The sequence below is a fragment of the Herpailurus yagouaroundi genome, unplaced genomic scaffold (assembly GCF_014898765.1).
Source record: "Herpailurus yagouaroundi ecotype Mexico unplaced genomic scaffold, PumYag 161, whole genome shotgun sequence".
Lineage (NCBI taxonomy): Eukaryota > Metazoa > Chordata > Mammalia > Carnivora > Felidae > Herpailurus > Herpailurus yagouaroundi.
The window spans coordinates 3,021,680-3,047,848 of record NW_024412402.1 but is presented as its reverse complement, the minus strand read 5'-3'; the positions used below and the strand labels follow the sequence as shown (position 1 = coordinate 3,047,848).

The 26,169-nt window shown below is 39.8% G+C and overlaps 1 protein-coding gene across 2 annotated transcripts in view; it reads left to right on the top strand.

The window, feature by feature from the left end:
• Nucleotides 1-26,169, top strand: part of RDX (radixin) — a 78,241-nt gene that overhangs the window by 43,025 nt on the left and 9,047 nt on the right. The window contains exons 12-14 of one of the 2 annotated variants that reach the window (XM_040482922.1): nt 2,926-3,168; nt 4,158-4,318; nt 12,413-12,437. In XM_040482922.1, the coding sequence (XP_040338856.1) occupies nt 2,926-3,168; nt 4,158-4,318; nt 12,413-12,422 (414 nt within the window). In that variant the 3' untranslated portion in view covers nt 12,423-12,437. Of the gene's footprint in view, nt 1-2,925; nt 3,169-4,157; nt 4,319-12,412; nt 12,438-26,169 lie in introns of those variants that run through there. The other variant, XM_040482921.1, reaches the window with a different exon arrangement.

Below are 26,169 nucleotides of genomic sequence, written 5' to 3'. Positions count from 1 at the left end.
TGTGTGTGTGTGTGTGTGTGTGTGTGTGTGTGTGTGTGTGTGTGTGTGTCTTTGTCTCTCAGAAATAAACATTTAAAATAAATAAAGGAGCACGAGCACCTCGGTGACTCCGTCGGTTAAGCCTCAGACTTCGGCTTAGGTTGTGATCTCAGTTTCATGAGTTTGAGCCCCAAATCGGCCTCTGTGCTGGCCGCTCAGAGCCTGCGTGGGATTCTCTCTCTCCTCTGTCTACACCTTCCCAACTCACACTGTCTCTGTTTCTCTCAAAATAAATAAGCTTTAATAGTATATAAATAAAAATAAATAAAAACGTAAATAAATGAAAATGACACCACAGAGGTAAATCCTCTGAACTATAGATACGAGGAAATGACACAAAAGAAAAACTATATTCACACAAACCAGGATTACTCTTTTAACACCTTAGTGCAGATCTTTCCACGACCTTTTCCTGTTTGCGTGTGTGCATACATACACATTTATATGTTTAGAGTGAGGTCGTCCTGCACACACGCTTCCATTTTAGTCACTTTTCATCTCATCTGTATTCGACTGTATTCATAAAAATTTTTTAATTCAGATATAATAGACATATAACATTATATTAGTTTCAGGTGTAAACTTCATTATTTGATACTGTGTGTATGGTGAAATGAGCTAACACCTGTTGCCATACATAGTTAGAATTTTTCTTCTTGTCCTGAAAACTTTTAAGGTTTACTCTTAGCAACTTTCAAATGTACAGTATTATTAACTGTAGTGTCCATGCTGTTTGTACGTTATATCCCCATGGCTTCTTTATCTTACAGCTGGGAGTTTGTACTTTTTAATCCTCTTCTCCCATTTGCTCACTCCCCACCGTCCCCATCACCCCCAATTTTTGGTAACCAGGAATTTGTTCTCGTTTTTTGTTGGTTTAATTTTTTCTTTTTTAGATTCCACATATAAATGAGATCATATGGTATTTGTCTTTCTCTGACTTATTTCACTTAGTGTAGTGCCCTCAAGTTCCATCCATGTTGATACAGCAAGATTTTCTTCTTTTTTGTGGCTGAATAGTACTCGTGTGTGTGTGTGTGTACACAACACTTTCCTTACCCATTCATTCATCCATTGATGGGTGTTTAGCTTGCTTCGTATCCTGGCTATTGTAAATAAGGCTGCACTGAACCTGGTGGTGTATATATCTTTTTGAGTTAGTGTTTTCGTTTTGGGGGTATGAATACCTACAAGTAGAATTGCTGGATCATATGGTAGTTGTATTTTTAATTTTTTGAAGAAAACCTTCTTCAAACTTGTGTACCGTTTTCCCTAATAGCTGCACCAACTTACATAGTCACCAGTAGTGCACACAGTATCCCTTTTCTCCACATCCTTGACAACACTTGCTATTTCTTCCCTTTTCGATAATAGCCATTTTGAGTGGTGTGAGGTGATAGCTCGTTAGTTACGATTTGCATTTCTGTTACGATTAGTGACGTTGAGTACCGTTTCATGGACCTTGTTGGCCACCTGTATGTCTTCTCTGGAAAAAATGTCTATTCAGATCCTCTCCCCAGTTTGTAATCAGATTGTTTTATAACTACTGAGTTGTATGAATTCTTTATATATTTTGGATATAAGATTTGTCAGTATTTTCTCCCATTCATTAGGTTGCCGTTTCATTTTTTTTTTTTGATGGTTTCTTTTGCTGTATAGAAGCTTTTTAATTTGATGTAGTGCCACTTGTTTATTTTTTGCTTTTGCTGTCAAATCCAAAAAATCATTGCCAAGACCAGTGTCAAGGAGTTGCTCCCTGTGTTTTCTTCTGGGAGTTTGATGGTTTTAGGTCTTATTTTCAAGTCGTGATCATTTTGAGTAGATACTGTGTATGCTATAAGATAGTGGCCTAGTTTCATTCTTTTGCGTGTATCTCTCCAGTTTTCCCAGTACCAGTTATTGAAGGGGACTGTCCTTTCCCCATTGGATGTTCTTGGCTGCTTTGCTACAAATTAATTGATCATTTTGTATGGGTTTATTTCTGGGTTTATATGTAGAATATATTTCTATATTCACAGTTGACCCAAAATCTTGTATAGCTAATTTGCCAGGCCAGTGTCCAAATTAGCACCTTGCATTACATAGGTTTGCTCTCAGTCTCTTTTAAAGTAGGACATTCCTTTGTTTGATACTGAATTATTGGAAGGACCTGCAGATTGTCCCTTCTCCTTTGTGTGTCCTTATGGTGCCATTCATTTGTCCTTTTATCATCAATATTTCCTGTATACTGGAAGATAGACCTGAAATCTTGAAGGATTCATCCTAAAAAGTTTTTGGCTACAGTGCCTCATAGGTGAGAGACCTCCATATAATTTATCACCCAAATTAGAACATTTTTTAGAGTGAAAGGTATTCTTATTAGTAATTACACCAGGACAACAGTGTGAAGCAGGATTTTTCCAGGCACAGCAACACGGTTTACCACCCAAATAATTGCTGATGTTGGATACCTCCTGTTGTGTCATCTCAGAAGACACTTAATATCTAGTTAACCTACCATCAGTGATATTAACTGGTCACTAAACAGGCTGATTCCTCCTTTGACTGGGTTATGTGCTCCCTCTTGTGGCTAAAATGTGATCTCTTGGATGTGACATTCTTTGGCATTAGGCTGATGCCATTTCTCATCAAATATTTGCATAACAGGTTTAGCAATATTTGATTATGCTTGCCAGAGTTAACAATTTTATTAGTTTTTACAAAGTGATGTGTTTTCATTCTGGCATTCTTGCCCCCTGGCATTCCTTTATAAAAGTAGAGCTTTCATCCGTAGGGCTTATTTTCGTTACCCTGAAAGATAGCTTCTGTAGGAAAGAGAGATAACTTGATTCTCTTCATTACCAGTTTTCAAATGAAGTTGCTGATAAATTTATTGTTAACGTTCAGGCTTTTGCAGCCCAGGAAGACTTGGAAAAGACCAAAGAAGAGTTAAAAACTGTGATGTCTGCACCCCCTCCACCTCCACCACCGCCAGTCATTCCTCCAACAGAAAATGAACACGATGAGCATGATGAGAATAATGCAGAGGCTAGCGCAGAATTATCAAACGACGGGGTGCTGAACCACAGAAGTGAGGAGGAACGTATAACAGAAACACAAAAAAATGAGCGTGTTAAAAAACAACTCCAGGTATTTCAAATTGACAGTTGTGTGTACATGTATAGTACAGTGAGCATTTTCCCCATTTAATAAAATACAAACTTACTAAAAAGGAACATTCCAGTTTTTTTTAAGCTTTTGCCCTTAGCTGGCCTTGTGATTGGTTTGTGATTGCTTGGCCTGTAGTCACAGTGCTTGATTTCTTCCATTGTAGCAAATGTGTTAGTTTTGGGTAATTAGGCCTTAAGTGGTAAGTTATTTTTTAATTACAGCTTGACTCCACGCTAAAAGGTAGAAAGTGTTTTGATGTTATCTTTAAAAGACAGATGAATTTAGTTTTTCGCCAGTAAAGTATACATTAAAAGCCATATAATTTAATAGATTACCTTTATGACACTACATACTCTGAACTGTTTGTTCAGGTTTCATAGTACCAAAAGGTAGGTTTATTAAAAGCCCATAATTAGATCAGAGTAGGAAATCTTAATTTGATTTGACCTTTTTTCCCCGATAAGTTCTCTGATTTTTTTAATTGGCGAAATCTTTAAATATTAATAAAGAAAAGAAAATGAAGTGATAATTGCAATAAATATATTAAGACTTTGGAGAAAGGTTCTCTAATGGCCTAGATTTTAGATCTTAAAATAACATCCTATACTGTCTTCATTGAACCTTTTGTAAGTGATTTCAAAATCTCTATTGTATAGAGAAAGTTAAGGGATTTTGGAATAATATACCGAGTCGTTGTGGTTGTTGAGTGTAGAAGTGAAAGACAGTGGGTATTTCTCCCTAACTACTACCTCTACTATCACCAAAATAGAGCAAATTTACATACTTCATATTTTTTATTTTTATTTTTTAAATTTATACACTTTAAAGAAATTATGTGACAATGTAAATTCTAATATGCAAAAACGTCAGATTTGTTGTATGTGTATTTTTGTCTTTAAACCTTTTTTATAAGCTTTTTAAACTTTAAGAAGAATATAATAGTCATTGTTTTTATTTTTTAAACATAGGCGCTGAGTTCAGAATTAGCCCAGGCCAGAGATGAAACCAAGAAAACACAAAATGATGTTCTTCACGCTGAGAACGTGAAAGCAGGCCGTGATAAGTACAAGACTCTTCGGCAGATCCGACAGGGCAACACAAAGCAGCGCATCGATGAGTTTGAAGCAATGTGAGAGCTGTTATTTTGCATACATGTTCTTCATAAGCTGAACCACCAACAGAGAAAAGCAGGCCTTTGCAGATGTGATGGAATGCACCCCACCTTGCCAAAGCACTTACACCAGTTGACTGTGGTGGCTAAAAGACATGCTTGAGGGAGCCCTTCTGCATTAAGGCAGTGTGATGTCATGCTTGATTTTCTTTTCCTTTTGGGCCAGGGAATGGAGAACAGTGTTCCATCGCCTCCTTTCACATTTTCAGTTTCCATTTTTTTTTTCTGTTGAAGATTAACACTAATTATCATGTCTGACAAATGTGTATGTGTGATGTAAGCACTTTGTACATTTCAAAGGATGATGGTGACTTAATGAGTGTTTGGGTAGAGCACTCTGTTTTCTTTGGACCCTTCCATAGTTGACCTGTGTGTATTTCCACATTCTGTCTCAGATTTCCTCGGCGTGCCCTTATCATATCTTGCCATGCCGCTAGCCATAATTCTGCCATCGTATAGATCATTGGCAGTGGTCAAAATGAAGGTAGGCGACAGGGTGGACAGTCTTTGATAATTGTGTAGAAGACAGCGATGAATCATGAAAAGGATTAGAATATCTAATAGTGTAGTATGCAGCTGGTGGTTAATGTTTTTAAAATCCCAGTTTGCTTACATTATTGGATATTCAATATTTGCTTAATTAGTCATCTTTGACAGCTGAATGGATTGGTGTTTCATCACCTGCCATCCTTTGGTTTTCTTTGCCTACCATTGACAAAGGTGTAGACAGCAGGTGGTAGTACCCTAGGAGAGTTTATTGATGAAACACTACCTGCAAATACTAATTGTCTCCAAAAGATTTAAAAAGTCTGTTCTTTCAAAGATTGATTTAGACAAACAGATGTTTAATTAAAAAAATACGTTTTTTGGTCATTGATTATACTCATTCAAAAAGCCGTGGACCTTTCTGGAAGAGCAGCGTATGAAAACATCAGTCCCAGAGAGGGGACAGTAATACTACCTCACTACTACACCTGCGATGACTGGTCGCTCCAACACAGCGGAGTATGTAAGTGTGTTCTCCAACACGCACCAGTACTTCCAGTCATGAAGGAGTATTTCTGAGATTTCCTTTTCCTTCAGAATATCTTAGAGTGCTACTTTTTTTTAACTGCCTTGTCATTGAGCTGAATTGTGGGACTTTGATTTATATGAAAATTGTAAGCTCTTGATGGTATACTATCTTCTTGGAGGGGTGTTCTGTGTCTGAGGGAGTGTGTGCGTGTGTGTGTGTGCGCGTGCGCAAGAGAGAGAGAGAGATTTTCCCTTGTAGCATATGAATGTCTGTACCTTCATTTCTTGATATAACTGTTACATAATCATTTTAGCAGATTTGGTTTCTAAATCATTGTGCTTATTTTTTTGTTCTCTAAAAATACTTAAATTTGGTTTGTTAATCCTATTTTAGAAATTATAATTTTAGGTTATATTAAGTTCAATTATGTCTTAAGAAGAAGAAATCTTTCCAGTTTGAAAGATGTTCTAATATTCACATGTTCTAACATTTTCTTTATTGTGAAACATCTAGACTTGGAGATAAGGAAAGCCTTGTTTTCTCTGTGTGGTTCAGCTACTTTTCATGTGGTATTATGCACTCAAATTTACATTTATCTATTAAAATTGCCATTTTGTTAAGCATTTTTCATGCACAGTAGATTCAAGTTGTGTCTGAAAATATCTCTTGTGCTTTTTTTGATTTTGCTGACTTGAAAAGGATTAATCTGGGCAGACATATGAGAAGGAAAGGTTGCATTTAATATATTTTTGGACTTTGTAGGACAAGAGATAACTGGTTGATAACCTTGACGTGACTGTTGTGTGGTGGTTGTGCACATGCTTCAAAACACTGTGGAAGAGAGTGTTTCTGCTTGAGCACATTCGCGGGATAGGTGGTGAACTCGTCATGCTCCAAGGCGTGCGTGCTCGCTTTTCCAAAGTAGCAAAGCAGTTGCCATAATAGGTGAAAACTTGGATTTCCACTGGATTTTTATTAATTTTCTACATTTTGAATTGTGTGCACTACCACTGCTGCATCAGTTTGCTATCAGTGTTGAAAAATTACCAGTTATATTTGCTGTTTATAATCTATTTGTAGATTAGGATTAAAATGGATTTAATCCATTTTTAAAGCTGTGTGAATTTTTCTAAACAGGAAACAACTATTTGCAATATGAGTTTTCATAGTGATTAAGCCAGTTATGACTTTTATTATTAGCAGTTGAGAGCACATGCTCATATAGCAATGTAAAAATATATTAATGAGTATTTGGTAAATTCCAGCAGGTTTTACCATTAGCATAATTCTGTGTTGTACATTTAAGCTACAGTTACATCTATAATTTTGGATAACATTCATTGGTTAACAATAAAGTGACAAAAGCTCATGCCTTCAAGGTCCACTGTTGTTATTTAACATGGATTTTTTTTGCATATTTTTCAGAATCATAATCTTTATTAGACCCACAAATCATCCCATCTTAAAAATGAGAAGTGGATAGGGTAAATTTTCAAAGTCCTCACAGATTTATCTTTCCCCTGAATTGTACCTCTTTTGGTATGGAAGTAATAGTGATTGTTAATTCTCTGAAAAATCATTAAATCGACTCTCTCGATAACAAAATCATTTAGGATTTTTAATTATTGCTTTAATTGTACATTGATAATTTCTGTTTCCTAACGAAGATACAGTTTCATTGCCATTGATCTTGCTATAAAAATGCTAATGTTCTTTAAAGAACTATATATATTCTAAGTGCATTTATTTAAATATGTATTTTTATTTTAAAGTGACATTACAGAGCAGTTACCATAAATCTAGAAAGTTATTGTCTCTTAAAAGCTTACTAGTTTATAACATAAAGATTATTCGTCTTAAGTAAGTCATGTATTCCAAAAGGAAAAGCAAGATGACTTCTCAGTTTATAGTAATACTTAGCTGTCACCTTATTTTTGTCTTACCAGTAGGTAGTGATTTCTTTATTCTGATCCGGTCAGAAAAGAGAATTTTATAAGATTCCTTTATATCTAATTAGGGTTTTTCTTCAAGAACTAGAATTCCCACTTACCGAGTTGTCTTAGGCTCTTTTGGAACCCTCACTCCTGATGATCATTGGACAACAATTTCAATATTAGTGTTAGGATTGAAAATGCCCACTACTTCCTGTCTGAAGTTCGATTACCTTGTTGATTAGTGATATTTTTAGAACTGAAGCAAAAAGCTTTTTAGATCCCAAAGCATCCCATTATGTGTATGTGTATGTAACATTTCCATATGTTCCACAAGGAAAACAATTTTTAAATTTTAACATCTTAATCTCTAAAGCTTAAAACTTTAAGTAGAAAGAATTAGTGCCTTTATCGTTAATTTACTGAGCTGGTAGCAAACCAAAGTTTAGGTATCCTTAATTAAGGGTAAGGGAAATCGTTCAAATATGGAGCTATACTGGTGGGCCTATTCCATACTCTTAGCATTTTCTTATTCTGTATTTCATTTTGTAATTAGAAGATAATCTCTCAGTTGCTCTTGCGGTTTATCATGTAAAAGGACAGCATTCTAGTACATTTCAAAAGTTCAGTGAATTCTGCAGATGTTTTGATAACTTTATGAAATGTCAAGGCAATCCTCACATTCTATGCTGACTGGTGGCGAGGAAGCCTTGGTTCACAATAGTGTTTCACATATCAGAGCTTATCACATTCCCATCCTTGACTTTTCCAATTAAGTAATCTAAAGTTCCATTTTTTTTCCTAGTGGGCCTACTTCTTAATAGGTCCATCTTTCAAGATTTTAAGAGCTGCCATTTTCCTTCTGGAAAAATCATGACTCCTTGCTTTGTTGCCTCAGTATTGTGACTTCCCTGAAACACTGATATGAAGTTATCTGATTTCTGGTTACATACACTGCTTTAGGAGTTCAAGTATCTCTCATTCACTATGGAATTTTAAGGTTAAAAGATAATTGCCCAGTGGCACATCTTTTAAATTCGGGTTTACGCCTGGCTCTGGAGTTTTCTAGCTACTAAATGGTTCCAGACTCTTTCCTTACAGAGCTTCATGGAGCCACTACATTAAAAAAAAATTTTTTTTAATGTTTTTATCTATTTTTTGAAGGAGAGAGAGAGAGAGAGCATGAGCGGGGAAGGAGCAGAGAGAGAGGGAGACCCAGAATTCGAAGCAGGCCCCAGGCTCTGAGCTGTCTGCACAGAGCCCGATGCGGGGCTCGAAGATGCGAGCCGTAAGATCATGACCTGAGCCGAAGTCGGACACCTAACCGACTGAGCCGCCCAGGTGCCCCAAAGCCACTATATTTTTATATGCTGTATTGTAGGATACAGAAGCAAGATGAGAATGACTGTGCCTTTCATTTTGGCCTGTCTTAAAATGTGGAACTTCAGATACTAATATATCGTAGCCCTTAGGTCATTCGCATTAATCTGTTAAAATACTAGATTTCTTTTAAGATGGCAGCTCCACTTGGTTGATTGCTGTGACTTGTATGCCCAGATTCCTCCCGGCTTCCATCACATCAGTTGCTTCCATCCTTGTAATTACTATTTTTGTTACTTTGTTCCAATTGTTCACTTTCATTTCATGATCATTTAAAAAATTAAGATTCACTTTTATATTTATGCATGTCATTTAGTTTGTTCCTAAACGTAGCGATGGTTTCTGTTAATGTCACAAAACCTAAATAGCCAATGTCCATCTTCCTGGTAATACGGCTTCAGAGTCTCGCAGGTTTACGTGATGATCCTTGGAAACATTCCTGTTGATGAAACATGGATTATATGAAATTCTTCTTTTGCTGTGTTTATAACGTATACTGTGATATCCCTTTTAATTTTTTGCAACTTAAAATGTCGTAATTTATGTGTCAGACCTAGAAATGCATGAATGTTTCAGACTTAGAAGACACTACCTCCTCCCTCCCTTTCCTTTGGTTTGTACTGAAAAGTCTGTGTAATTCAAGTCCAGCATTAGACTCCTACATGCCCTCATGCCATTTACGTAATTGTTTACTTTGAAATTTTAGCTATTTTGGATAAAAGATACAGTTGTATAATGAAAGAAACTACAATGTACAGAAAATCAATAGAAGAAAAGTAGTGAATAAGGCCAAGAATAAGAGCACATGGTGTAGTTTCTCGAGTTTGCTTGTTTTCTGGTAAATTACTTAATTTTTATTGCATACATCAAATTTTACACACTGTATTTAAAGATAGCCTTAAACAAGTGCCTCATTGTGAAAGTTTTCTAACTTTATAGTAAGTAAGATTCATTTTAGACCCTACTGACAAACCGGTCACCTAGAGTCATTAGTAATCTCTGTATTAAACAAAGCTTCATGGAGTTAGCTTTCAGTTGAATCTTTTTTTTTTTAATTGTTAAAATACGTACAAAATTTTAACCATTTTCAAATGTACAGTTGAGTGACGTTAAGTAAATTCATGTTGTACAGTTGTCCCCACTATTCATCTCCAGAACTTTTTCATCATCCCAAATAACTTGTGCCCTTACAACGCTGATGCCCCATTCTTCTGCCTTCCTGCTCCCTGGTTACCCCCATCCTACCTTTTGTCTCTCTGAATTTGACTACTTCAGGTGACTCTGAACATTTGTCCTTTTTTATTATCTCTTACTTCGCGTAGCATGATGTTTTCAAGGCTCATCTGTATTATCATATATATCAGAATTTCACTCTTTTTAGATGTTGGATAATATTCCATTGTTTATATATGCCACATTTTTTTTAATCCATCAGTCAATGGATATTTGGATTATTTCCGCATTTTGACTTGTGAACAGGCTGCTGTGTTCATTAGTGTACAAATATCTGTTCAAGTCCCTGTTTTCAGTTCTTTGGGGTGCATATCCAGAAGTAGAATTGCTGAATCATGTGATAATTTTTTGAGGACTCATTGTACTATCTTGTGGAGCAATTGCACCATTTTACATTCCTACCAGCCGTGCCTAAGGGCCCCAGCTTCTTCATATCCTCACCAGCAATTGTTATTTGGGGTGTTTTGGGTTTGTTTTTTTTTTTTTTTGAATGGCCATTCCAATGGGTGAAGTGGTATCTCATTGTGGTTTTGATTTGCATTTCCGTATGATGCATTTCTCTCTGATACTGAACATGTTTTCCATATGCTTATTCACCACATGTATATCTTCTTTGCAGAAGTGTTGATTCGTGTTTTGTCCACTTTTAAATTGAGTTGTTTACTTTTTGTTCTTGAGTTGTAGGAGTTCTTTATTCTGGATATGAATCCCTTATCAGATTCCTGAGTTGTAAATAATCCCTTGCCAGATACAAAAGTTGCAAATATTCTCTCCCATCCTTTGGGTTGTCTTTTCATGCTATGGATAGTATCCTTTGTGGCACAAAAGCTTTTTAATGTTAATGAAGACCATTTGCTTTTTCTTTTGTTTCCCGTGCCTTTAGTCTTGATGTTTTTTAAAGAGAAAAATTTTTTTGATGAGGTGTTACTGTAAAGAGGCAGGGCAGAAGAATTATTATGTTCACTGATGAGGGTCTAGAAAGAGTAGGTTATCCTGACTGGAATAGAAAATGTGATTCATTGTGCGTCGGCTACAGGATAGTAAGCTAGGGTGGCTGGGCCAGGAATTTATGGAGCCCTGAATCCTCTGCTGAGGTAGTTTAGTTTGATTTGAAGACATTGGGTGCTTTGGGGGAAAGCAGTTACTAAGGGAACAATAACTAAACTTTGCTCCAACAGAGAATTTATGCTGCTGTGTCACGTGTCCTAGGAAGTACAGAGGATAAGGAAAGCTAAGTAGAAGAACTTCACATACAGTAATTAGCCTGAAGAAAGGCTGTGGTCATGGTAAAGAATTCTGTTACTGTCTGCTGAGAATTTAAAGGAAACACCTAGGTGTAATTTGCTTTCCTATTTGCTATGTGTAGTTGATATTTTTTCTTCTGCTTATTTTCCAAATGACCTCTTTGGGGACAGTTAAGACCTCTGTTTGTTTTTCTTTTATCTGTGACCTTTTGGAGAGAGGTTCTTCATCAGCACAAAAAGAGAACCAGAAATGAAAGACATTCAAGAACAAATGGATTGGATTCTGAGTTCTAATTCCAGGTCGTAGACTCTCTTGGCCTCTGGTTTTTATAAGCCGTTTCAGAGTTCTGAATCTGATGGTCTGTTTCAGAGTGTTTCTCTGCAATCTGGTTTAGACACTTAGATTCCAGATGCATTGTCTTCCCTCGAGTGTAATGCCTGACCCAGGGCTAACATCCATGTACTTTGAAACACTAATATTTGTTCATAGTTGAAAACTATTAATGCAGAACGTGCTTATAACCGTTGTGTCAATGTCCTTTGTGTCCCTGGTTGGTCCTAATAATGTAAGTGATTGCGAGAAACTTACAGGGTTTTATTTTTTTGTAGTAGGTTTTAAGGGGTTCGAAAAATGGTTCTTTCATATTATGAAGGGGTTCTATTATTTACCCAGACACAACTCCGTGAAGATGATCTCAGAATATACACATGCAGCTATTCATTTGCTGTGACAGCTTCAAACAACTTACTTGGGAGATTTCTGTAGGTTTTTCCAAGTTGAAGGTTTGATTATGCTTCATCAGTGTAGCTTTTGCCAAACGTATGACTTGATTCATCTCTTTATGCTCAGATGGTATGTTAGGGGTTTCTTCCTCCTTGTTTTTCTTGTTTTGTCCAATTTTTAGGCCATAAAAGTTTTTGAATGTAGATAAATACAATTTCTTGGTCATTGAAGTTGCAAGTAGGTGGGTCGTTTTCCTAACTTTAAAATCTAATGGCTTACCATTGGTATGTAGGTTAAATGTAGAATTTGCACCTTCTTAATTTGTATGTTTTAAAAGTACTTACAAAAGACATAAAATCTCTTAATGTATGCGAAAGGAAATCGTAATTCAGTGGTCTGTTTACTTTTTAAATAGTATTTGCAAATGTGGTACCATATAGTGTAAACCCTAGAATTAGAACCCAGAACCTAATCATCTGTATGCTTTATATATAGTTTAATATGCTGAGCCATATTACATTCCAGGATATGCTGATGCTTTAAGGATGTTTATAATGAATTCGGGGGACATAGGCTGTATCGAAGACTCTGCATCAAAATGTATAGAAAATGTATTCACTGGAAAAGTAGTTTTCCATCTTTAGGGGAGATTATCGGCATTCACGTTTTTGGGGTGTTCTCAAGCATTTTGAAGACTGGAAGCAAGTATATCTTCTAAATTACTGGTCTGATGTCTACAGGTAAGAAAATGTTCTCTACCACCTTTATTTGTGAGCCATGATGCTTCAGTTCTTAGACGTTAGGAATTTACAAGGTCTTCAGTTCAAGGGTGTCATGAAAGACATGCCGAATGGGAGACGAGGAGGCGTGGCTTTTTCCACAAAGTGGTAAGACTAGTACGGACAGACAGACCTACACATTCACACCCAGGGGTTTGCAGAGGAATTGCTGTTTGCTGTTTGTGCAGAGCACTGTTAGACTTCAGGGCATGGATGATAACCCTTTGACTCTGTTGTGGAAATTGTAGTTAAGTCACGGAGTTGAGACATAGACCCAAATTAAGATGTATAAAGCAAAGTAAATACCAGAAGAAAAAGTGTGATAAAATGTGCAGGGGTTAGTTAGGATTTAAGTTAGAGGTCACCTAATTAGCTAATTAGGTGCTAATTAGCAAACAAGAAGCATGGCATGGATTTGAGTGATCTGGTCGGGAAGTGTTCTCGTCTTTTGTACAATGACAGCAGCCAGGGAGCATTGAAAGTTAGCAGTTCATCACTAGGCAGGCTGGCTAATATTTTACGTTTGTTAACTTACTTCTCTGCCACTGAGGAGTTGCATATTCCTTAAAGTCAAATGTAAATGGGTCTGATTTTCTTAAAGTTTATTGAGCATAAGCAACCTTAATAATGGTTTATATTAGAATAGCCAGTATTGATACATAATTTAACATTAAAGTTTTCATACAGCTGTTAACTCCTGTATTTAACTTGCCATTAAACCTAGTATATTTTTAACTTATAAATTAAATTTTATTTTCAGTTTGTGTCATCTATCAAAAGTCAGTTCCTTCTTTACAAGTTATGCTAAACTGAACGTTAAGTAAAATCACTCATTCTTAACTCTGCTGTTTATATGAAAAAATATTTGCTCATGTAGTGAAGAAATACTTGAGCTTTATGGCGACTAGGAGAGTACAGTGAGGTGATTTGGTCTTTTTCAGCCATTTAGCAGAAGTGTTTTGGCTTATATGAAAAAAAGAAACCAAAAAAACAACCCTCAACTACTGAATCACAAATGTCATCAAGAATAAATGAGAATAAAAAATAGGTATGTAAATGAAAGCCTAAATAAGTAGAGATCAGAAGTATCTCTAAAGGATAGGAGTGAAATAAATTTATAGTGGTATGATCAAAGCCCATCATACACAATATTTAAAAAAAATTTTTTTGGGGGGCGCCTGGGTGGCGCAGTCCGTTAAGCGTCCGACTTCAGCCAGGTCACGATCTCGCGGTCCGTGAGTTCGAGCCCCGCGTCAGGCTCTGGGCTGATGGCTCGGAGCCTGGAGCCTGTTTCCGATTCTGTGTCTTCCTCTCTCTCTGCCCCTCCCCCGTTCATGCTCTGTCTCTCTCTGTCCCAAAAATAAATAAACGTTGAAAACAAAAAAATTAAAAAAAAATTTTTTTTTAATGTTTATTTCTGAGAGACAGAGCATGAGCAGGGAAGGGGCAGAGACAGAGACACAGAATTCGAAGCAGGCTCCAGGCTCTGAGCTGTCAGCACAAAGCCTGATGCGGGGCTTGAACTCATGAGCCGTGAGATCATGACCTGAGCTGAAGTCAGATGCTTAACCGACTGAGCCCCCCAGGTGCCCCATCATACACAATATTTAAAATCACTCCAATTAAAATAAATATACAGTATAATCAGAATAGGGAATTTTCAAACTATAGTAAACAAATACAGCAAGGAATATGTTGGACAATATTCTAGTAATACAGCACTCGAAAAAGATTTATGGTGAGGAATTCAATTAAAGCCTAAAGCAAAAAAAAAATTGGTATTGAATTTTTTTTTTTAATTTATATCCAAGTAAGCATATAGTAGTGCAATGATTTCAGGAGTAGAAACCAGTGATTCATCCCCTACATATAACACCCAGTGCTCATCCCAACAAGTATCCCCCTCAATGCCCCTTGCCAATGTGGGCATCCCTCCACCCACAACCCCTCCAGCAACCCTCAGTTTGTATGTGTGTGTGTGTGTGTGTATATATATACATATATATGTACATATATATATATATACACACTTTTGATATACACAAAAGTGACACACTTGAAAAGTGTCATATCTGTGTGTGTGTGTGTGTGTGTGTATATCTTATGTTTTGTCGCCTCCCTGTTTTTATATTATTTTTGCTTCCTTCCCCTTCTGTTCATCTGTTTTGTATCTTAAATTCCACATATGAGTGAAGCCATATGATATTTGTCTAATTTCGCTTAGGATAATACACTCTCGGTCCATTTACAAAGTTGCAAATGACAAGATTTCATTCTTTTTGATAGCTGAGTAATACTCCATTGTGTGTGTGTGTGTGTGTGTGTGTGTGCGCGCGCGCGTGCGCACATACATACATACATACACACACACACATCTTTATCCATCAGTCAATACATTTGGGCTCTTTCTATACTTTGGCTACTGTCAGTAGTGCTGCTATAAACATGGGGGTGCATGTGCCCCTTGGAAAGAGCACTCCTGAATCCTTTGAATAAATTAGGTATTAGTGCAATTGCTGGTTGGTAGGGTAGTTCTATTTTTTTGAGGAACCTCCATGCTGATGTCCGTAGTAGCTGCACCAGTTTGCATTCCCACCAGCAGTGCAAAAGTGTTCCTCTTTCTCCACATCCTCGCCAACATCTGTTGTTGCCTGAGTTGTTGATGTTAGCCATACTGACAGGTGTGAGGTGGTATCTCATTGTGGTTTTGATTTGTATTTCCCTGATGATGAGTGATGTGGAGCATTTTTTCATGTGTCTGTTACCATCTGGATGTCTTCTTTTGAAAAGTGTCTATTTTTGTCTTTTGCTCATTTCTTCATTTATTTTTTGGGTGTGGAGTTTGATAAGTTCTTTATAGATTTGTGCTACTAGCCCTTTATCTCATATGTCATTTGCGAATATCTTCTCCCATTCCATCAGTTGCCTTTTAGTTTTGCTGATTGTTTCCTTCACCATGAAGAAGCTTTTTATCTTGGTGAGGTCCCAGTGGTTCATTTTTGCTTTTGTTTCCCTTGCCTCTGGAGATGTGTTGAGTAAGAAGTTGCTGTGGCCAAGGTCAAAGAGGTTTTTGCCTGCTTTCTCCTCTGGGATTTCCATGGCTTCCTGTCTGATGTGTGAGTCTTTTATCCACTTTGAGTTGTGGATACAGGCAGGATTGTCCTGCCTCCTGCTTTGGTTTTCTTTTTCAAGATTGCTGTGGCTATTCAGGGTCTTTTCTCGTTCCATACAAATTTTAGGATTGTTTATTCTAGCTCTGTGAAGAATGCTGGTGTTATTTTGATAAGTATTGCACGGAATATGTAGGTTGTTTTGGGTAATATCAACATTTTAACCATATTCTTCTAATCCATTAGCATGGAATATTATTCCCTTTTTTGTGTGTGTCTTCAATTTCTTTCATAAGCTTTCCATAGTTTTCGGTGTATAGGTTTTTCACCCCTTCGGTTGGGTTTATTCCTAGGTATTTTATGGGTTTTGGTACAATTATAAATGGGATAGATTCCTTGATTTCCCTTTCTGCTGCTGCTTTATTGGTGTGGAGAAATGCAACCAATTTCTGTGCATTGATTTCATATCCTGTGACTTTGCTGAATTCATCAATCAGTTCTAGCAGTTTGTTGGTGGACTCTTTTGGGTTTTCGACATAGAGTATCGTGTCATCTGCGCAGAGTGAAAGTTTGACTGTGTCCTTGCTGATTTGGATGCCTTTTATTTCTTTGTGTCGTCTGATTGCTGAGGCTAGGACTCCCAGTACTATGTTGAATAACAGTGGTGAGAGTGGACATCCCTGTCATGAAACTTAGCATTGTTTAGTACAAAAAGTTTTTTTTAGCTTAAGTAAATTTTAGGAGATATATTACCTCAAGCATTACAGGTAGCATTTCCTTGTGAAACACTGATTAATTGTGGGTTTTTGGTTTTTTTTTTTTTTTTGAGTTTATATGGTAATAGCTTGTGTCATAGCAAAGCATCAGAAAACGGGTTAAGGATTTTTTGGTTATTTTTCTTTGGAGATTCCTTTTTAAGCATTAAAATGATCAAGTTATTGCCAAATTCCCTCCTTTGTAATTAAAAAATAACTTTTCATCTGTGCTTAAAGAAAATTGTTTTTATTTATTTTTATTTATGTATTTTTTTAAGTTTATTTATTTTTGACAGAGAGAGTTAGGGAAGGGCAGAGAGAGGGGAGAGAGAGAATCCCAAGTAGGCTCTACACTGTCAGTGCAGAGCCCGACACGGGGCTCAAACTCAAGAATCACGAGATCATGACTTAAGCTGATATCAAAAGTCAGACACTTAACTGATTGAGTCACCCAGGTGCCCCAGAAAATTGTTTTTTTAAAAAATCTAGAAAACTAGGTATGAAATTGCAAATTTTTTTTAGGAAAAGTGTGCTTTTTTTTGGCTTCAAATAGTATCAGATGATGTGCTGAAGTTGTGAAATTCTGAAAGTACTTGTAGGCTTTACTTGGCTACTCTGTGGCTAAAGCCTCATTTAAAAAAATAACTCCGTTAAATCATCAAAATTCTAAAAGATAGGTGGTACATGAAACGTGAAACAAAAGCCAATAGATACAATAGAATAACACTAAAAAATACAAGCCTTCTTTCCCTGTCCTCTGGTCTTCCACTACCCCCAGAGGTGGCTGTGCACCTGTGCCTCCTGCTGGAGAACACCTGTGCACGTACCCACATGCGTATATTACGGGCTTTCTGTTGTCCGTACACATAGTTTTGCACTTCTTTCACTGAACGTTGTATTTTGGAAATCCTCACACAGCAGTACAAAAATACCATTGCATTTAATTTATGGATGTTCCTTAACTTCTGATGAATTTTTATGTCTTTACCAATCCTTTGCTGTTACAAACAATACGCCATAGTCTTGTAGAAACACTGCTTGTGTGTGTGTGTGTGTGTTTTTTTAAGAGGAGAGGGAAACCACAAGAGGCTTTTTTTTTTTTCGTTTTGAGAGAGAGATCAAACAAGTGGGGGAGGGATAGAGAGTGGGACAGAGAGGATCCGAAGCGGGCTTTGCGCTGACAGCAAACAGCCTGATGCAGGGCTCGAGTTTACAGACCGGGAGGTCATGACCTGAGCCGAAGTTGGATGCTCGGCTGACTGAGCCCCCCAGGTGCCACTTTGCTTGTTTTTTCCTAAGAAATTGTGTTACAATCTAGGGGATGAGGTAAGTCTACATATGATTTTTTTTATATTTTAGGTATTCCAAAAATACAGGAAATTTTTTACTTAAATGTTGTGTGTTTTTTACATTTAACAAATTTAAATAGTAACATATGCTTATGGAAGCACCTTTAATAGAAAAACAGACACGTCTCCATCAGTTGGATTTCTGCATATCAAGTTTACTTAAAAGGTGACGTAGTGATAATGTCACTTTTGAGGGCCCAAGTGACAAAGATTTGTCAGTAATTAAAACTTATCTGACTTCTTCAAATTCTGTAATCAGAAAATGTTACTATTGAAGAATCAGTAGGGTGGGGTTTCCTAAATGTACGTTGGTAGTCTTTTGGTTCTTAATTTCTTTCGGTTGCCACCGTTTCTTCAGTGGTTCAAATTTTCGTTTGCCACTTTGTATTAAAACAGCAACAGTTAGGGGCGCCTGGGTGGCGCAGTCGGTTAAGCGTCCGACTTCAGCCAGGTCACGGTCTCGCGGTCCGGGAGTTCGAGCCCCGCATCAGGCTCTGGGCTGATGGCTCCGAGCCTGGAGCCTGTTTCCGATTCTGTATCTCCCTCTCTCTCTGCCCCTCCCCCGTTCATGCTCTGTCTCTCTCTGTCCCAAAAATAAATAAACGTTGAAAAAAAAAAATTAAAAAAAAAAAACAAAACAAAAAACAGCAACAGTTGGTTGAGTGCCAAACTCTGGGTTTCAGCTTAGGTTATGATCCCAGGGTTGTAGGTCGAGCTCCATGTCAGGCTCCGTCCGTGCTGAGCATGCAGCCTGCTTAAGATTCTCTCTCCCTTCTTCTCCCCTCTCCCCTGCTCACGCTCTCTCTACACAATAAAAAAAAAAAAAAAAAAAAAAAAAAAAAAAAAATTAAAAACAGGAAATGACAAGCTCAGGTCATTGTGAAACACTTAATAATAAGTGCTTTATTTACCACATCACCCCACAAAAATAGCAAAAATATTAACGAAGAAATTTGATTCTGCAAGGGTTTTTGTTATTGTTTTTGTTTTTGTTTTTAATTTTAAGGGGGTAGATCAACTTAGTGTTTTTCGAACATAACCTCTTTGAAGCTACAACGTAAGTGTAGTCTTTCCTTATTTCAGTGCTACTAATGTGATCTTTCTGAAGTTAAAATGTCCTTTGACTTCACAGCTTTCTCTTTACATCACACACTGCTCTTATGCCTCTAAATTTGACCTAGTTCTGAAATGATTTTCTTGGGCCACAAATAATTGTGGGGGAGGGCAGGTATAGAGCCTAAATGTGTTTCAAAAGGGTTAATGCCGTTTCATGTTAATCAGAGAGAAGAAACATTGATCGTAGTGGTTTGTGGTCTCCCTCTCTCCCCCTTTTCCCTAGATTCACGCTAAATTCTAGGCTGATTTCTCAGAAGGGCTCAGAGGTCTACAGTGGTCACCAGTTTCCGTTGCTCTGTATGCTGCCCGTGCCGCGGAGTCCTGGCCCTGCCATCCGATTGTGCGGAGTCCTAGGTGTTCTCCGAGACTGTCAGTAGTCCGATGACCTTGTAGCCCCCTGTTCCTCTTGGTCTTGGGGCACACGGACCCTTTCCCACATTTTCTGGCTTCTTCAGCAGATGTTTTCCTTTTTATGGAAGAAATACTTTCTCTTAGAAAGTATTTGGAGAATACTCCTAGAAAGAATTTGGAGAAATACTTTCTCTCAGAAAGTATTGCTCGGGCCTTGTGCTCAGTATGCGGAGATAAAAAGAAACGTGGTCCTTCCTAAGTAAGAGATAGTTACTGTTCACTGCCAGTAGACAAAATCAATAATTAATGTGTGCTTATGCCTGATGGATAACCCCTTCTCAGCCTCCCAGTGTTGGGGTGTCCCCAGGCCCAGCCCTTCCCTGGGTACACCTGGATCTCATAAGGACTCCATCCACTGTTCCTGCCTTAAATACCATCAGTATGCTGAAAACTTAAGTCTTCAGCCAGACCCTCTTCTGAACTTTGGATGCGTGTATCCAACCGTCTACCTGGTGTTTCCACTTTGATACCTAATGAACATGCCAAACTCCCTATGTCACACCAGACTCAGGGTCCCCCTGGACCCCGTACTCGCCCCTGCCTGGCTCCTTCTCTTAATGAAGAGCGAGCCCATTCTTTCAGTGAGTCGGGGCCAAACCTCGACCACGTATCACTCCTTGTTGGCTCATGCCCACATCCAACCCAACCACAAAGTTGTTGGCCCAACATTCAAAATACACAATATACCCAGAACATGACCCCTTTGTGCCGCCTCCACAGCTGTCCCCCGCCTCCACACACCGGGTTTGCCTGGATTATTGCTAGAGCTTTCTAGTGGGGTTTCTTGATTCCTCTCTTGCTATTCTACAGTCTTGTTAAGACAGAGGTCTTAAAAAGGTAAGTCGGATCCCCTCACTTCTGCTCAAGATCCTCAAGGTTTTCCATCTCAGGGTAAAAGCCGTAATCTCAGTGGCATCCGGAGCCCAAGCCCTGGTCACTTGTTCTTGGACCTCATCCGCTAATTTCCCCTTCTCTCACTGAATCGAAGTCAGCTGGCTTCCCTCTCATTCTCTAAACCAGCCAGGGCCCAGCTATGCCTTTTCCCCCAGATATTTTTATAATTTACTTCCTGGCCACCTCCAGGGTTTTGCTTAAATGTCCCCTCAGTGTGGCCTTCCATCTACCACTTTAAGTGGGACTTTCCCAGTATCCCCTACCCATTTCTTTCCACCATCTTCCTCTAAGCACTTGCCATCTAACATCTGTAGTTTCTTTGTATGCAGCTCTTCCTCGACCTATGATGGAGTCGCATTCGATAAACCTGTTAGAAGATGAAAATATCCCAAGTGGAAAATGCATTTAATATGCCTGACCTCCCAGCTTCGCCTAGCTGACCTTAGACGGCATGCCCAGAACACTTACATTAGCCCACGTTTGGGCAGCACTAACACAGAGCCTATTTTGTAATTCAGTGTGGACTTTCTCAGTTGTTGACTGAATGCTGCGCCGTCGCGTGGGTACAGAACGGTTGTCAGCCTATCGGTGTTGACCCTCGGGGTCACGTGGCTGACCGGGCCCTCTGCCGCCGCCCGGCTTCACCAGAGAGGATCGTACCGCGTGGTGCTGGCCTGCGAAGTACAAATTTCAAAGTGTGGTTTCTACTGAGTGTGTATCACCCTCACGTCCTTGTGAAGTTGTAAGTCAGGGGCCGTCTGTCTTCCGCTGCAGTATAAGCTCCATGAAGGCAGGAGCTTTGGGCAAGGCCATGTGCTCAGTGCCTCGAGTGGGGATTGGCACCTGGTGGATGCTCCTGTTGTCTGTTAAGCGAATCGGATGGATGGCGTCTGGGAGCTCAGAACGAAGGCTCCTCATCTTGCCGGAGGGTCTCGGGGAAGGCTTCCGGAGGGAGACCACCCCTCAGCCAATCTTTAAGACTTGGTTTTTTTTTTTTTTTTTTTTTTTTTTTTTTTTTTCAAGTTTAAAAGTTAAAAGTTTTAAGTTTATTTATTTTGAGAGAGAGAGAGGAGTGTGCATGCGTGCATGCAGCGCAGGGTGGAGGTCGGGGCAGGGGGTGGGGGTGGGGGTGGGGGAGAGAGAGAAGGAGAATCCCAAGTAGTCTCCATGCTGTCAGCACAGAGCTTGACGTGGGGCTTGAACTCACGAACCATGAGATCATGACCTGAGCCAAAATCAAGAGTCAGATGCTCAACCAACTGAGCCACCCCGGCGCCCCAAGAATGAGTTATTCTCAGGGGGGACAGAGGTAGGAAGACTGTCTGGATAGAAGGGACCACATAGACCAGCACGGGGAGGCTCAGAAGGTCCGGCTGTGGTGGGATTGCCAGTTTATATCTTAAACGCATGAAATGCAAGATTCAGAAGTTGGTGTCGTGAAACAGCAGAAAATCGTGAGGGGAATAGTTGCGTCTGTGCCTGTGACGTGTCATTTTGGACAATTTAGGTCTGGAATGCCAACGGGATGTCAGAAGATACCTCCCAAGGGGAAAGGGTAGGGAGAGACACTGGGTTTGGTCGAGGACCTTGGTGAGGGTCCTGCAGCCCAGGTGCTGCCAGAGCAGAAGAGACAGGATGTCAGGTGCAACCTGGAGAGAGGGCTGCACGGACACCACAGGGCACGGATTTCAGGGATTTGGGCGGCGTGAGTGACCACCAGCGTGGTGGCCTGTCACAGCACTTAAAGCGCACACCGGTTCCGGCAACAAGCAAATAATTGAAAAGAGCCGTTTCTGTGGAATTAGAATAGTTTTTTGTCCCCACTTAACTGTACAGTGTCTTTTGGAAAGTATTCCCACAAACCTGTGCATACAACAGGTATGACAGCCAAAAACAGAAAACAGAGCATTTTCCTCTCCCCCGCCGTGTCCTCTGTCAAGTGCAGGTGTCTGAGGCAGACGCTGGTGTGCACCCTAGCCCCGCACCCCTTCCCGAGCCCATGAGATGAGAGCCAGCCAATGAGCATCTGTGTCCATGTTGACCCTCCAGGGACACCCCGTGTGGCACCTGAATGACCGAAGCTACTGGAATAATTTCATTCGCTCTTAAACATCTGTTCAGCACTTGGAGTTAGATCTTGAGGGTTCACAGATAATTTTTAATAACTCATAGTCTAGAGAAGGAAACAGAAGAGTTAAGGGATGGCATGACTATGAGACAAGGACACATACCAGGGTCCAGGGAGCGGCCAGCCTCTTGCTGGCACCTCCAGGCACACAGAGGTCATTGTGATTGTCAGCACTTAGCTCAGGGACAAGTGTCATCCTACACCCCCCCCCCCCCCCCCCCCCCCCCCCCCGGCTTCCTCCACTTCCTCATAAGGCTGAGGGAACGCCTTGGTAGACCTCCAGCAGTGGTCTCGTGCTGTTTGTACAGGGGTTCTAGGAAAAATCACAGCTTCGGAGTAATTTCTAACGCTGGAACTGGGGGCATTGACGGGGTGGGCAGAGGCGGAAGTCTGGGACTAAAGCCAGCTCTGGAGCTGAGTAGATTAGGAAAGTCTACTTCTAACTGGGGCTGACCCTGGAGACCTCAGGATGGATGAAAACGGATCTTGTGTATGTGCCGGAGCTGCTAAGGAACTTCCGTTGGGAGGAGTTGTTGCATTTTATTTATTCATCCAAATATTTTAGTACCTAGTACCCACCAGGTACTGTGTACATAGTTGTCACTGAGGATATAATAATAAGACTAGGTCCTTACCCCATTGGTGTTATTTTCTACAGAAGGACATGAAGCACAGAGTAAATTGCAAGGTTGTGAATTGCATTCAATTAAATTATGTGAAATTGCCGTTATCCAAGCATCTTTGACCTATAAAAGCAGCACATTTGTATCAACTTAATGTGATGAAAGGAACACAGGACTGAGTTGGGGAAAATATGGGGGTGGTAATGGGGGCTTGGAAGGTCAGAAAGTCTCCGTACAAGGTGGCACGTAAGTTGCCTCCTGAAACAAGAGAAGCCTGGTTCCCCCTCTTCCTTATTTAAATCTGGATGTGAATGCAAGTGCCAGAGGGACCCCTGAGTGCCCTGGCCCCAAGGCGGCTGTGCATAAACAGGAGTCTTGTGCTCTGATGAGCATAGCGGCTTTTCAGATGCAACAGGCCCTCTGTTGCTGTACCTTCTGGCTTTCCAAGAAAAGCCAGAAAACAGCTTTTTTAAAAAGGACATTCAAAGAGTAATGCTTGAGACGCTTCAGTTGAAATGTCAAGTTTATGTGAAAAGCTCCTAAAGTCTACATGCCAGCTATTTCAAACATTTTAGGAAATGCTTTGTAAACCCAACGACGTTATCTGCTTGTCCAAAGTGGCCTGCTGGGCACCGATTTACAGACTTCGCTTGAAAGCATTCCAGGTAGAGGGAACAGCATATGCAAAATTAGGAGGCAAGAAAGGGCTTAATTTGTTCAAGAAACAGAAAGGAGGGCCGTACATCTCCAGAGCTGAGCGACCGCAGAGGACAGAGGTGTGTGAGGTGAAGGTGGGAAGGAGCCAGATCACAAGGAGCTCACCAAAGTCCGGGGCCAGAAGCGTGGGGACAGAAGTGTAAATTCAGGGTGAACACAACTCAACAAGCACACGCCCCTGGGGCCACACAGGGTGGCATCCGCTTGGAGGAGAAGGTACTTTTCCTTATCCACACAAGGATGTCCTAAATGCCACAGGTGTCCCTGAAGGTAGGTGCCTTATTCCATTTTACAGTTGAGTAACCTACCCCAAGGCACAGGGGTGGCATAGTTTGCATCTGGGTTTGGTTTTCTTTGAATTGGAAGCCCACCCAGATCCTTTTTACTACAAAACACTAACTACTTTTCCAACCGAGATATGTTTATAGGACAGTGCCCTTTGGCGGATTTTCCTGTCTTGACTAACTCAAAGTGAATGTATCCACTAATTTAAAGGCCAAAGAAGAATGCTTTCTATATTAAAAAAAATGTTTAATGTTTATTTGTTTTTGAGAGAGACAGAACATGAGCAGCGGGAGGGCAGAGACAGAGGCAGACACAGAATCTGAAGCAGGCTGCAGGCTCTGAGCTGTCAGCACAGAGCCCGACTCGGGGCTTGAACTCACAAACCATGAGATCATGACCTGAGACAAAGTCGGACGCTTCACCGACAGGCACCCCAGAATGCTTTCCATATTAAGGTGAATATGGAGTAACAGTAACCTGAAGATCAGACCCCGCAAAATTGAAGACCAGACTTCTTTGTTCACCTGTTTTGCACAGGCTGGTTCCACCAGACTGCCGAGAGCTTAGTGCTTCTTTTTCAAAATTAGGTGAATATCACTTAAAGTTGAAATACATGATTTACTTTTGTGGGGGTGAGCAAGCAACCTTTTCCTTTTATTGAGTGTCAAAGCCTTAGAAATCAAAGGGAGGGTTTACGCTCGAGGGATCTCAGACACCCAGAGGAAAATGAATTCGAGAAGTGAAAATGAATATGGATAGAAATAGGCTTTCTCAGCCATGCAGTAGACATTGAATAAAATATTTCAGGAACTCTGCGAGCAGGTCTTTGGTGAAAGGAAGTAAACTCAGTCTGGAAGACAACTCAAGAGCTTGGGCATCAGAGGGAAGAAGGCCCTTGCCTGGAGAGCTGCAGACCCGAGAAGAGAGGAAGGCCGCCACAGTGTGAGGCCTGAGGAAGGAAGTCTGCGTAGCATTCAAGACGGGCTTACACTGAGGTTAACCACCTGAGTCAGTGTCTGGAGGAGGAGGTTGCTAAATTAGTTTTCAGAACTCAGTGTGATAGAGTGTTTCATTAAAATTCATCAGTCACTTCTTTGTCACTTATTAGAATATTTGAAGAGAGAGAGGAGCATAATTAGTAACATTTTCCAGATGCTCTATGTGGGTTATTTGATCTACTTTGTAGCTAAAAATGGATCTGATTTAACTTTCCTTATGATTCTTAAAGCTATTAGATTTTTTGCCTGAAGTATTAAGATGAAAATTGTATTAAATTTTTTTTTCAATTTATTCATTTTGAGAGAGAGAGGGAGAGAGAGCATGAGTAGGGTAGGGGCAGAGAGAGGGAGAGAGAATTCCAAGCAGGCTGTTAGTGCAGAGCCTGATGTGGGGCTTGAACTCACCAGCTGCATCATGACCCGAAGTGATACCAAGAGTCAGATGCTTAACTAACTGAGCCACCCAGGCACCCTGAACATTGAATTTTTTAAAAGCTGTCACTATGATTGCCTATAGTTTGCTTTTATGTTGGTGGATTCTAATCATTGGGCACAAGCAGAAGTGGAAAATTCTCTGTCCAGGTCCACGTATTAAATATTTTTGCCTTTGTAGGCCAGATAATGTCTATCACAACTACACAATTCTGCTATTGTAGAACAAAAGGAGCTATAGGTGTGTATAAATGAATGAGCAAGGATGTCTTCCAGTAAAACTTTATGTGTGGACCCTGTAATCTGAATTTCATTTAATTTTTTTTATATTATGAAATATTCTTCTTGAAAAAAATTTACATTAAATCATGGCCTCTACAAAAACAGGTGGGGAGCTGGGTTTGGATTTGGTCCATGAACCATGGTTTGCTGACCCCTGAATTAAAGGGCTGGAAAAACCCGCAGGCCAGTGGTGTGGTTTTCCTGACTGTCTAGAATTTTTTTTTTTTTGATCATGGAGGGGTCTCATTTTGCTGAAATGAAAGGTATTGTTTTGTTCTATACACGGGAAGCACTTTGAGCAGTGGTTCTCAAACTAGCATCAGAATCACCTGGAGAGTTTGTTTTAAATGCAGATTACAGGTGGGGCGCCTGGGTGGCGCAGTCGGTTGAGCGTCCGACTTCA